This window comes from Branchiostoma floridae, chromosome 1 (genome assembly GCF_000003815.2).
Source record: "Branchiostoma floridae strain S238N-H82 chromosome 1, Bfl_VNyyK, whole genome shotgun sequence".
In the NCBI taxonomy this organism is placed as follows: Eukaryota; Metazoa; Chordata; class Leptocardii; order Amphioxiformes; family Branchiostomatidae; genus Branchiostoma; species Branchiostoma floridae.
In genome coordinates, this window is record NC_049979.1 from 35166225 (window position 1) to 35178127 (window position 11903).

The following is an 11903-nucleotide window of genomic DNA, read 5'->3' on the forward strand; positions in this document are numbered from 1 at the left end:
ATACTGACAGGGTTGGTGACAAAGCTACCTCTGCTGGGAGGTTGTTCCATTCCCTAGTTGTACGTGGGAAGAAAGTATTTTGCCTGTATTGTGTTCTGCTGGCGGGGACCTTATAAGCCGCAGGATGGGTCGAGCGGGAACTTCTAGTTTGTGTTGCAGGATTTAATTTGTCTTACAGTTAATAGAGAGTTCACCCGTGTGGTACTTAAAAAAGGTGACGAGTCTGGCCTTCCGTCGCCTTTCCTGGAGTGATGGCCACTCGAGGTCGTGGAGCATTTCGCTGACACTAGAAGTCTGGCGGTACCTATTGCACACCCAACGGGCGGCACGACGCTGGACCGCTTCGAGCTTCTGGATATCCTTTGCTGTATAGGGATCCCAAACAGGACTGGCAAATTCTAATAACGGTCGAACTAGTGTAATATAAGCAAGATTTTTGATCTTTTTAGATCTTTTTAGATCTTACCTTAAGATTTCTTCTCAGAAAACCTAGTGTTTTGCTGGCCTTGTTTGAAATGTTACCAATGTGGGTACTCCAACTGAGATTGTAGGTAAGTGTAACTCCTAGGTACTTGGCCTCCTTGGGAGAGTCTAGGGTGTGACCATGAAGTTTATAGCTAGTTGTCAGGGGGACTCTCTTCCTTGTAAAGTGTAACGCATGACACTTATCTGGGTGAAAGCTCATCAACCAGGTTCGTTCCCACACGTCCAGGCGATCCAGGTCTTCCTGGAGTAACTCTTGGTCCCTAGTCGAGCAGATGGTCTTATGCGCCATAGTGTCATCTGCGAATAGTCGAGCAATGGAGGACAAGCTGGTGGGAAGATCATTTATATATAACAGAAACAGGGTTGGGCCTAAAACAGACCCCTGCGGTACTCCTGATTCCACTGACACAAAACTTGAAGTTGAGCCTTCCACTACTACCGCTTGCCGGCGATCAGTGAGGAAACTCTGAATCCAGGTCTGCAGCGCCCCTGTGATGCCGTAGCAGTTTAACTTATGGATGAGGAGGGAGTGGCAAACTTTATCAAATTCCTTGCTGAAGTCCATAAGTCCAGTGTTACTGGGGGTGAACAAAAGACAAATTAAGCCTGAGAGATAATGGACTGGGTGTTTAGTCGTGTGGCTTGGCAGCATTTTTTTTGCAAGATTTGTCTTTTTTGCCTTCGCGCATTATAGTTTTGGGGTCTCCAGAGGATGTCACATAAAATTAAGTCGGTCTCATAATGACATTATGTGATAAAGAAAACCATAGCCAATAATTAAATTGGACTTTGTAACTTTTAGACATGACTAAGAGGGGTCTACCTAACACAAGTGTCAATCCAATATTACTTTAGGTTGCACTTCAGAACCAGGTTGTTCACTTTAACGATTTATGATTCCATAACCTCTGACGCTGTCATTGTTACGCCACATCTTTTGCAAAACACAATTTTCACAGTAGAACAGTGTACTTGTTTTAAAGCACGAAATGACTATTTTGGTGCCGGGAGCCTCTTTGAAGAATAAGAACTTTCTCGGCGCTATACAACAAGCAGGCTGCAGGCAACAATATTAGTAGTATCGACATATTTGTATCGACTTATATTTTTATATTATTATATTGCATTAAGAAAAAACACAAAGTCAAAAATAATGTTAAAAATGGTTTAATCCATGTGTATCAAATCTCTAACATTAACATCTGAAGTGGAAGCAAATCTAACACACACCTGTCACAAGACAGAGAACATGGTCAACAGGCATTAAAACAATATCGTAGTAAGTACTAATAAACTGACAGGCCTGATGTTGTGTTTAAGGAGTTGTTAATGTATAACTTTCATATGTTGATTTCAGTCAGGACTCATACATAGTGTGTCAAAATGTCGAAGGCATTACAGGAACTTGTTTTTCAACCCTCAAAAAGCCCTTTCACTGAGGTTATCATGCATGCGCGGGTGAAAGGAACTCTGGGTAATATGTCAAAGTTGAAAGCCCTCAGACGTAAACAGTTTCGTCTCTACCATTGTTTCAATTTGTGTAACAATGTAAAGAACATAATGGCGGAAAAATTGGAAGAATGTCTATGTCTATGACTATGCTCTGGGGCCTTCAACTTTGACATATTACCCAGAGTTCCTCTCACTGGCACATGTGTTGTAACCTCTGTGAAAGGGCTAATTGGTATACGTATCTAGTAACATTATATTAGTATGTGATAATTTGTCGTCAATTTTTTTACTGAAATGTAAACAAGGCAACCTACAGAACTAACATAATACAGATATATACTAAAGCTAAAAAAAGTAGTAGTTCTAAGCTAAATAAAATACATTGCTCAAATCATCATTTTGGGCAAGGTATATATGTAACATTACACATGCATATACATGGAAGAAAGTTATAAACATTGAAACTGTAACCAACAAAAGTAACAAATGCCAGTAAAAGGTAAAATCCAAGCTGTTTCAAAGTACACTGTAGCTACATGTAGGCATGCTACAAATACAGGGGTTCTTCTCCTACAAATCTCTGCTGCATAATTTGTCTGACAGCCTATGATAAACCGGCAACTGTTCTTGCCATGGATGCAAGTACTAGTACCTTCCTCAGTTCCTTTATCTGCTGGTTGGCTCTGAGGTGCGTTACCCTGCCCAGTGCTAAGGCACCGACTTGCTTCTGTCAACCTGTCTAATTAGCTGCCCTTTGAGATTTCACCGCTAGAGCTTGTAGCAGGTCTTAAGAGTTTACGCCGCCAGCAGACAAAATCTAACCTAACCCCGTAACAACTCCCCCCCCCCCCAACACACACACACACACGGCCTGCACTAATTAACTGCATGGGCCAGCTACCCCTTCAGCGCCGTAGACAAAACGGCAAGCGCCCTGATGGTATGGTTACCAGGCTATTACTTACTTGTCAACAGACAAGATTTCACTAACAGTGATGGAAGATGTATGAAGAAACAGCGAAACCCAAATTACAAAGTCTGGGACTCAGAGGTACTGCTCATCATCTGAGCTTAAGTAATAATATCTTAACAAATCCTGTAGTTCCCTCTCCTTCTCCACTTTTGCTAGCTGGTCCCTGCAGTACCATCCAACATGAATTTTCTTGGTTGCCAGGAATCCGTGGCCAAACAGAGCAAAAGGAAGGGTCAGTTTGGTGTGTTCGTTTACAACGTATAAGCTTCTTGTCTGACCTGCACGGCGCAGTTTGTAGTTTTTTCTTGACATGGTGTTGATGATACCCTTCTGTCCATTGACATAGCGCTTGCGTCTCCTGCATACTCTATCAACTATGTGAAGCTCCTCTTTGACATCTTGTGTGTTTAGCTTCTCCTCTTCAATTGATGGTGTTTCCTTGTCAACATCGTAGGTGTAGACCTCCCCATAGCAATACATATCAACACAGAAATGAACCTTGTTGTTAACGGCTGTCACTCTAAAGTCCACATCAAAATCCCTGGCTCGTGCAGACCTGCTGGCAGAATTCCAACGTTGAGTTTTAACATCTAAGGCATGGACGCTGAATCTTTTCTTCTTTCTGAGTCCCTGAATGAGCACAAGCTTACCCCCGCATCCTATCACTGTCAAGTTGGGTGACGGGATGATTGCAGGCACTTTAGGAGGCTGTATCCAAGCTTCTGCTTCAATATCGAAACACTCCATACTGAGCATATTGAACAACGTCGCCGTAGTGTCGCCTCCAACCAGGAAGAGCTTTCCATCAACAATGGCGGACCCGTGCCCCGCCCTACCGCGAGGCAAGTCAGGTAACCTCGTCCAAGTGTCTGTAGCGAAATTGTACCGAAAGGCTTGTTTGGATGGAATGTTGCTGCCACCAGGGTCTGGGTGAAGTAAAGACGAGGTGCGCCCTCCCGTCACGTACAAGTATCGTCCTGCACTTGCCACACTCATGCATCCAACGATGGGTGTCGGAAGGTCGGTGACATGGTAGCATTGCTCACGAACTGGATCCATACAAATTATGCTTTGGAAAGGCATCGGTGGTGTTGGATTTTTGCTGTAACGTTCTTGAGTGACCGCCTTCCAACCGCCCACAATAATTGCCAGGTCGTCTGAAATCCCACACCTACTAGTAGGTCTTCTTCCATCTTCCTCTCTTCCTGTGTCTGCCATCAGCCGAGGTGACCCACTTAGATGTTCCTCCTTTGCAGCTGTGACTTTGGCAAGACATTCGGGTGAATCCTGTATCGCCGGGTGGACTTCAAACTTCTTTAGCACACTGACCCTTACACGTGATAAGCAAATCACTGGCAGAATTCCGGATACCTCAGCCTTGCGGCTTTCTGGTTCATGATCGAGCCATTGTATCACAGAAAGGAGGATATCGTCTTCACTCTCAACTCTCAATTCCTTGTCGCCGAGTAGATCCAAGAGCTGCTGAGTTGAAAGGCTCAGAAACTCCTCACTTCGTCCAACCACCGAGAACTTAGACATCACCATGCATCTTGCTGTAGTTTTCAAACTACACAAGCCATACATGTCAGCAAGGCACATGACACCCACACAGTTAGAAGCACAAAGGTTGTTTTCAATGAACTTTTCGCAGTACTCTAGGACTTCCTCAGCTTGCAGCATGTGCGCTGCCTGCAGAATGTCTTGAACGTCGTCTTTAGCCATCAAGATTTCTCCCGTGTACACAAAGTCCAGAATCTTGGAAAAGCTGCCAGAGTCAATATCGTGTAGTGTTATTACCTTCGCCTTGCTTTCCGCAAGGTTGGACGAAAACATGGTGTGAAAGTATGGTGTGACTGCCAACACAGCCCGGTGACAAGGGAACTCCCTGCCTTCTACCTTCACCACCACGTCCACAAACTCACCACTCTTCCGCTGTCTGATGAGTTCAGCACATAGGTCGTAACTTTTGTCTTTATTTCCAAAGGTACAGGAACCATCCTCATGCCAGTCATGGTACTGTTCAGAATGTTTGCCACGGATTTCACGATCACAGTTGTCACTATAGTCCGACATCCTTTGAGTTGCTGTTGTGTCAGGATCTATATAACATAAAGTTCTTCCATTGGGCAAATAGCAGCTATGACCGAGTCTGAATTGTGCATCTGATTCCTGAGTAGATCTGAAAGTTGTAATGCTACAATAATACTAGTAGTACGGCACAGTTGGTATGGGAGATGCTATAATCACAGCTTGACTTTGCACTGGTGTTTTTTCTTCTATCATCATCAGATGCTGGATTTGTATGGGGCATTGAGCATCAAACTGCTCCCTCAAATTGCTTGTCAGTGAGTCAACTGTAACAGAGTGGGAGACAAAGGAAGTCAAAATGTGTGGAACTTGTATGCCAGTAATTACCACTATTATCTATAATTCAGTATACATATTATGTTTGCTTTTTAGATCAGTCTGTGTTCCCATGTTGTGGTCTCATCATGATGTAGTTAGCCTTGTAACTAATATAATAGTACCATCCTACAACTGCTAATAGGCAATTTTCGTCTTTAGCAATGCATTTGTCAACAGAAGAGGAAGCATTTGAGAGTAAATTTTCATAGTTTGAATTTTGATTCTTGAGCTTATGACACTTTTTTTTATCCTCCCCTTTCCAATAGGACTAAATGCATTACTAATGGTATATACTGGAACTGTGAGGCTGCCCTGTCACCATGCATGTGCCTCTGCCCTTTTCAATAAACGCGACTAAAATGCACTTATACATGTATCTCCAAATGTTTAACAAATAAACAAGATGGCCCCATGTGACGTCAGATCCAACTTGGCGGCGCCCTTGAACGCCAATGAAAACAATACAGGTTTTGCCACCGCAAACTTGTAAACATAAGAACACTGTAAGGAGTTTTATAATTGTGCTGGCGCCTCTAGGCTGGCTGATGCAGGGGCCTGTGCCTGCAGCAAAGCATGTGCCCCCCTCCCCACAAATTATATAAAACTAGCTACTTTACTCGCGGTTATTTCTCTAAACACGGCGCTCGATCAGTAAACCCAGCCGTCCCCGTAGCTCGGTACCTCATATATCCCGTGTCCGGTGTGATGACGTCTCCCGGCGTCACCAGGTGTTTGGGTGCGTCAGGTACCGCCGGCTTCTTCCGACTCTCCGCCAACGTGATGTGCTGCGCGCCTTCTTTTCAAAGTGGACCAGTCCATTACAACTTTGGGTAAATACACTGGATTTGATGGCGAATGATTATGACAACAAAGGTTTGAATGTTACAAATTAAATGAGACAATCCGAAAAATAAGACGTTTTGATTTTTTTTGGTAAAAACAGTCTAATATTGTAGTCTTTAATAACTGAAAGCAGTTACTTCGCCCATCTAAAGTAGACACTAACGTTACCGTAGTCAACTATTCGGGGGCGACGTCTACTGACTGTATCAGTTATTGCATGGCATAATCATAAATATGTTTGTTTGAACCTTTTTAATCTCAAATCGGCCTACAGGCCGCTTTTCCTTTAGGTCATAAAAGGGTCAGACAATTAGTATATATTAAACAGAGACACAAGTCCTAATGGGTCTTATGCCTGTAAATATTACCTTGCGTACATTTATATATCATATTACCTAGATGTCTAACTTGTAAAAAAGTATTGAATAAGCCTGCCAACAAACGCTTTTTTGTAAGTTACCGAGTGCGACCATTTTTTACTTTTTTGGAGACTACTAGTACCATATCATTGGGGGCAGGGAGGAAAGCGAATATGTTTTCGCGAGATTTAAGCCTTCATTTGAGTACATTCTGGGAGGCGATAATCCTCACTGTGTACAAGTAGGCAAATATATCCAAGAATGTCTATACCGTAGAACTAATAGTGTTAATGACATGCTAGACCCTTTATGTTGACTTACTCATACCTATAAATATCCATATATCTGTGTTTAGTTGTACTGTAAGTAGTTGTTATACATGTAGACCTTACGAAAGCCGCTGTGCTTTTGTCGTGTCAATAAAGATTTGATATTTGAGGCATCAATTAGCACATAAATGTTGGAACATCCACCTAAATGCTATCCGCCATATCCAATTCCAAGCGCACTGTACCTTACCGGGAGCACACTGGCATGAATAAAGACATATGTTTACTCATACAACAAGCGCAACATGAGCTACTATTCTTAGAGGGGGGTGCTACGTTGACACGAAGTTCTTTACCTACTCATGCAGTAGTCACAATAGCATGAATAAGAAAAGACATTTGACCCTTACATAAACGTGTGGGGACATGAGTTTAATTGGCAAAATGCTTAAATTTAAACCTCAATGGCAATCAATGACAATGAAACGACCACAGTATCACTTTTTTATCCAGACATGATTTCACCGGTAGAAAGAAGGATCATGATTATCATGTGCATTTTCGAGGGGGTTTGATAGAGAAAGAAGGTTTGAAAGAACGTTTCATTGATAACCTCATTGATATTTATGGGTACTTTTTCCGTGATACCACCCAACCACACCAGCTAACTCCAATGAAATACAAACCATTTCCCTACTCTGTGATGAATGTGGTATGGCCCTACGTACACGCCGCACCCACCATACCACAACTAAAAGCACGCTTAAGTAAAGTTGTCACCTGATCTCATCGCCTTTGTCAGTTCTGAGACCACCTCACCTGCGCCGTGACCTCTAACGTTATCCAGACGCCATTTTCTTCGCAAAGCAAATTTCTCACGGAAGAAGGGTGTAGTTGTTTTCGAGCACAAAATGGCAACTATTTTAGTCCCTGGAGCCTCTCTGAAGAACAAGAACTTTCTCGGAGCTATACAGCAAGCAGGCAGTGCCACAATGTACCCATTGCCAGCCGAGCCGGCCCGTTTCGTGACGGGAAAGTCGCTGTCCAGCACTCCGGTGGACGAACTGAGCCGCAGGATTCGACAGCTCTGCGACACAGACCCCAGGGTCCTACTTACCATGGCGAAGATGGAGGAAGACGATCGGAAGTCTTGGGTACGGCTGGCCCACTTCATGATTCTTCTGGCCAATGAACAGCACCAGGAACCAAATGGCGCGGATCGTTTTGTTGGATGGACGACGGCGTGGCCAAAGTTCAACTTTGTTTTGTGCGCACTTACCGTTCTTAATCTGGCCATATTTTACGGACTTTCTACCGGCAAGTACGGTGTATCGTTAACTACCGCTAGGTTAGTTCTTCTGAATAATTTCATTTCTGTGTTTCTATGGTCAAAAGTTTCGGCCATTATGCCCATACTTGTCATGCAATAGGGAATATCTTTGACCGTATTTGCCACTCAAGACTCCCTTTGCTTGAGTCCAAGCTATCTCATATTATTAGTATAGTATAGTAATCGTAGTACAAGAATTTCTGAGGGCTTTCCGACAAAACGTTCATGTATGTATTATATATATATATATATATTAACGAAGCAAGGTACATGATGGTGGATATAAATTCCTTAACCTCTCCCTAATGTTATCGCCAGGGAAGGTTCGGCATGGTACATGTGAGCCCATACACTGGCATGCGCTATACATGGATATTAGCTGTTAGAGTAACGGTACATCAATTTCTACTGCATCATGTGAGACGCATTGTTATTGAACCCTGAGAAACTGAACGTGTACATTGTCTATTAAGTCTCCCCAAGAAGGAAGACCTTCTTAATCTGTAGCCGTTTCCGGCTTCTTCCGAATTTAGCCAATCAAAACTTAGATTTGGAAATGACGTAATGAACACTGCTCTATATCGTCTGGTACATAGCATCTTCGCCCCCCTTATTACTCTGACACTGGAGGGTAACCTCCAATAACAGAGTATTGTAATCACTTTGTGCGTTGGGTGTTCATTTCTTATATAGTATACGATACATTATGACAATATATAACTCACTATAAATACTCAAGGTTTAGACTGTACAACAATTACACAATGGAGTGTGTTTTTTTTACTCGGACCTTCACAGTCCGACATGTGATGTACAGCCGCAAAACGGCGCCCGCTTAAACATTATCTTCACAAAAGGCCATGGGGAAGACTTTACATTTTCGCGAAAATGTTGCCTTTCTAGTAATTGATAAATGATTACCTCGTCTCATGAAGGTTTGGCTTTCGACACCATTTCGAACTAATGTAAGGAAAACTGATATGTCGAAAATTTTTCGATGATTCCACAGTGCCTTGTACAAATTGTTTTATTTCACTACTTGGCAGTTTGCGGCGTAATCATATGGTATTCTCAGATGGATAGATGAATAAAGCTCAATCTATCACGACTTTCACCCCAGGTACCATTCAAGGTCCCCCAGGCCCACCTGGTCGCCTCGGCCCGCCTGGTCCCCTCGGCCCGCCTGGTCCCGGCGGCCCGCCTGGTCCCCCTGGTAGAGACGGACGGGATGGACTAGCTGGGCAGCCCGGAGTAGATGGACGGCCTGGGGTGTACGGAGTTCCAGGGAACCAAGGTCCAGTCGGTCCCGTAGGACCAGCTGGCTTGCGGGTATGTCGTCGAGCCTTCCCTTTTATTTCAGATATTTGTTTCGCTATATATTATCTTCAGAAATAACAAAGATTTTTAATCTTATCACAGGGACCCTCTGGAGACAAAGGTGCGCCAGGAATAGACCGTTCAGGTAACTTCTTATTGTTACCCGTGGATTTGATATCCGAAACAAAAATCTTTTTTTTCAGTTCAGGGGGGGGGGAGCCGTTGTGGGCGTACTTACCGTTCTTTAACTTGTAAGTTTGATCCTATTTGATCCGTTAGGTAGCGTTACGTTAACAGTGGAGCGTTAAAGTTAATATTTCCGATACGTTTGATGGATCCAGAGCCAGAGGTTCGTCGTTTGTGTGCGTATGGTCACAACGTTGGGACATTATGTTCATACATAATTCTTTTCATGAAATTAAAATTCTTTTTAATAAATATTCTGTCCACAGAGACCTCTGTCTATGTCCGCTGGGGGAAGAAAACGTGTCCGACCGATCTCGGGACAGAGCAGATTTATTCCGGTATTATGTTTCCTTGGTTTAACAAGCAGCAAAAGCTACAAGGTTTCCAAAAAGCAAATAAGCGTTTATGGTCCTATAGACTTCAGAACTTTGTAAAACAGGCGTCAGCACTACAACGTGTATACCATGCTCTGATTGTTGATGTGATGACAATTTATTGTCGAACATTTGCACTCTCTTGAACATAAGGGACTCTGCTATCAAAAAGACATGACAATCTGCGCTTATGCTCCTTGTAATCGGAACAATGTGAACCAGGTGACAACAATACACGAGCATTTCATGCTCTTATTTTTAAACAGTAAACGTACATGAACACTTTCCCGAATGCTCTTTATAGTCATTTCCTCTAGACGCAAGCTGTCTGGTAGAAGTGCATGGGAAAGTTGAAGAGTAACAAAGAATTAGAATAAACAATCATCTTAGATGATTGGTATGGAAGCTGAGTTTAGATAACTACATGAATGATCAAGTGTTTTATACCATTCAGGAACGGCTGGAGGTTCATGGTTCAATGACAAAGGCGGCGGCGCCAATTACCAGTGTCTGCCCCCCGACCCACAGTGGGGAAAGTATCAAGATGGAACCCAAGGGTGGAGAGCTTTCATGCACGGAGCGGAGTACAAGTTGGACACAAACGTCCCGTTCGGCTCCACCTCCCTTCACAATAACGACGTCCCGTGTGCGGTCTGTCACGTCCCAACCCGCGGCAGTAAGTTGATGATCCCCGCCCGTAACACCTGCCCCGCCGGCTGGACCCGGGAGTACCATGGCTACCTTATGAGTGAGAATTTCAAACACTCCAGTGCTAAAGAGTTCGTCTGTGTAGATGAACAGCCTGACGTGATACATGGCGGACATGCCGACCAGAACGGAGCGATATTCTGCCCTGTGGAAGCTCGCTGCGGGTCCCTGCCGTGTCCCAACTACGTGGAAGGGAGGGAGCTTACCTGTGTCGTCTGTACCAAATAGAACACCTTTAAGCTAAAGGCACAACCCGCCGTAAGTGCAATTTGTCTGTACGTTTTTTGGGAAGGCCACGTCCGCCACGTATTTCGCAAAACGTTCAGGCTGTACAGGGCAGGCGCGTCGCCCGTACTGGCACGTACGGGGGTCGAATCCGCAGCCCGATGGCACACAATTTTCTGTCTGCACGTAAAGTTCTACGGCGTGTCTGCGTGCTCCAAAATCCGTCGGATTCCCTACGAGTTCGTACGGAGGCGGTACTTAGTACTTACGGATCCCAAAAGATTGCCCATGTTTTGGCACGTAGACAGCACGTATTTGCACGTACGGCGGGTTGTGCCCTTAGATTAAGTTAGTAATTGCGTGCGCCACTTCTGGAGAAAGGGTCTTCTCCGATCCGCTAGAAAAAGTAGACTGAAAAATTTCAGCAGTTACCGTTTTAGTCCAACATACATGATTACAGATGTAGACGTTTTCATATGGAAAACGAAGGTCGCCAGACCCAGTTTAAGTATCAACATAGTCACTTGTATTGAAGTCCTAAATTAGTGATTTGACTTTCAATTGTTTTCTCATTAATGAGTTACGAAAAAGCTGTAGTTGTACACTTTCTATAGGAATGACGTCATCAAGTTAGTGCCACTAATATTGTTTTTACAAGATACAGCACACATACCACTGCAATGAAACGATGTTTTCCACGTGCATAATAATCAAAGCTACACGCATACGTTCGCACATCATGATATCTACTAAGTCTGTATGATCATTAGGAAATAATTGATTTCGTTTAATTAAAATCACTTTGTACTAACTACAGACAATTATTTGATGTCAAAAAAAAATAAAATAACAGGCTGTTAATTGTGAGACCTTCACTTGCACACTTTGATTTCACCTTGACTTGAATATCCTTAGTAGTGCACTTCTCTGTTTTCACGAAATTCAAACTTTCATTTAAGGCATCAATTGTTACAG

The 11903-nt window shown here is 43.5% G+C and overlaps 2 protein-coding genes across 2 annotated transcripts; one reads left to right on the top strand and one right to left on the bottom strand.

The window, feature by feature from the left end:
• Positions 1-1637: 1637 nt before the first annotated feature.
• LOC118426510 (kelch-like protein 30) lies at positions 1638-5247 on the bottom strand. Its single transcript, XM_035835965.1, has one exon. The coding sequence runs from the start codon at positions 4982-4984 to the stop codon at positions 2984-2986; it is 2001 nt and encodes a 666-aa protein (XP_035691858.1). The 5' UTR covers positions 4985-5247; the 3' UTR covers positions 1638-2983.
• A 2452-nt stretch (positions 5248-7699) lies between these two features.
• LOC118427829 (short-chain collagen C4-like) lies at positions 7700-10998 on the top strand. Its single transcript, XM_035837828.1, has 5 exons — positions 7700-8009; positions 9239-9447; positions 9538-9580; positions 9888-9959; positions 10450-10998. The coding sequence occupies exons 1-5, from the start codon at positions 7700-7702 to the stop codon at positions 10929-10931; spliced, it is 1116 nt and encodes a 371-aa protein (XP_035693721.1). The 3' UTR covers positions 10932-10998.
• The last annotated feature ends 905 nt before the right edge of the window (positions 10999-11903 follow it).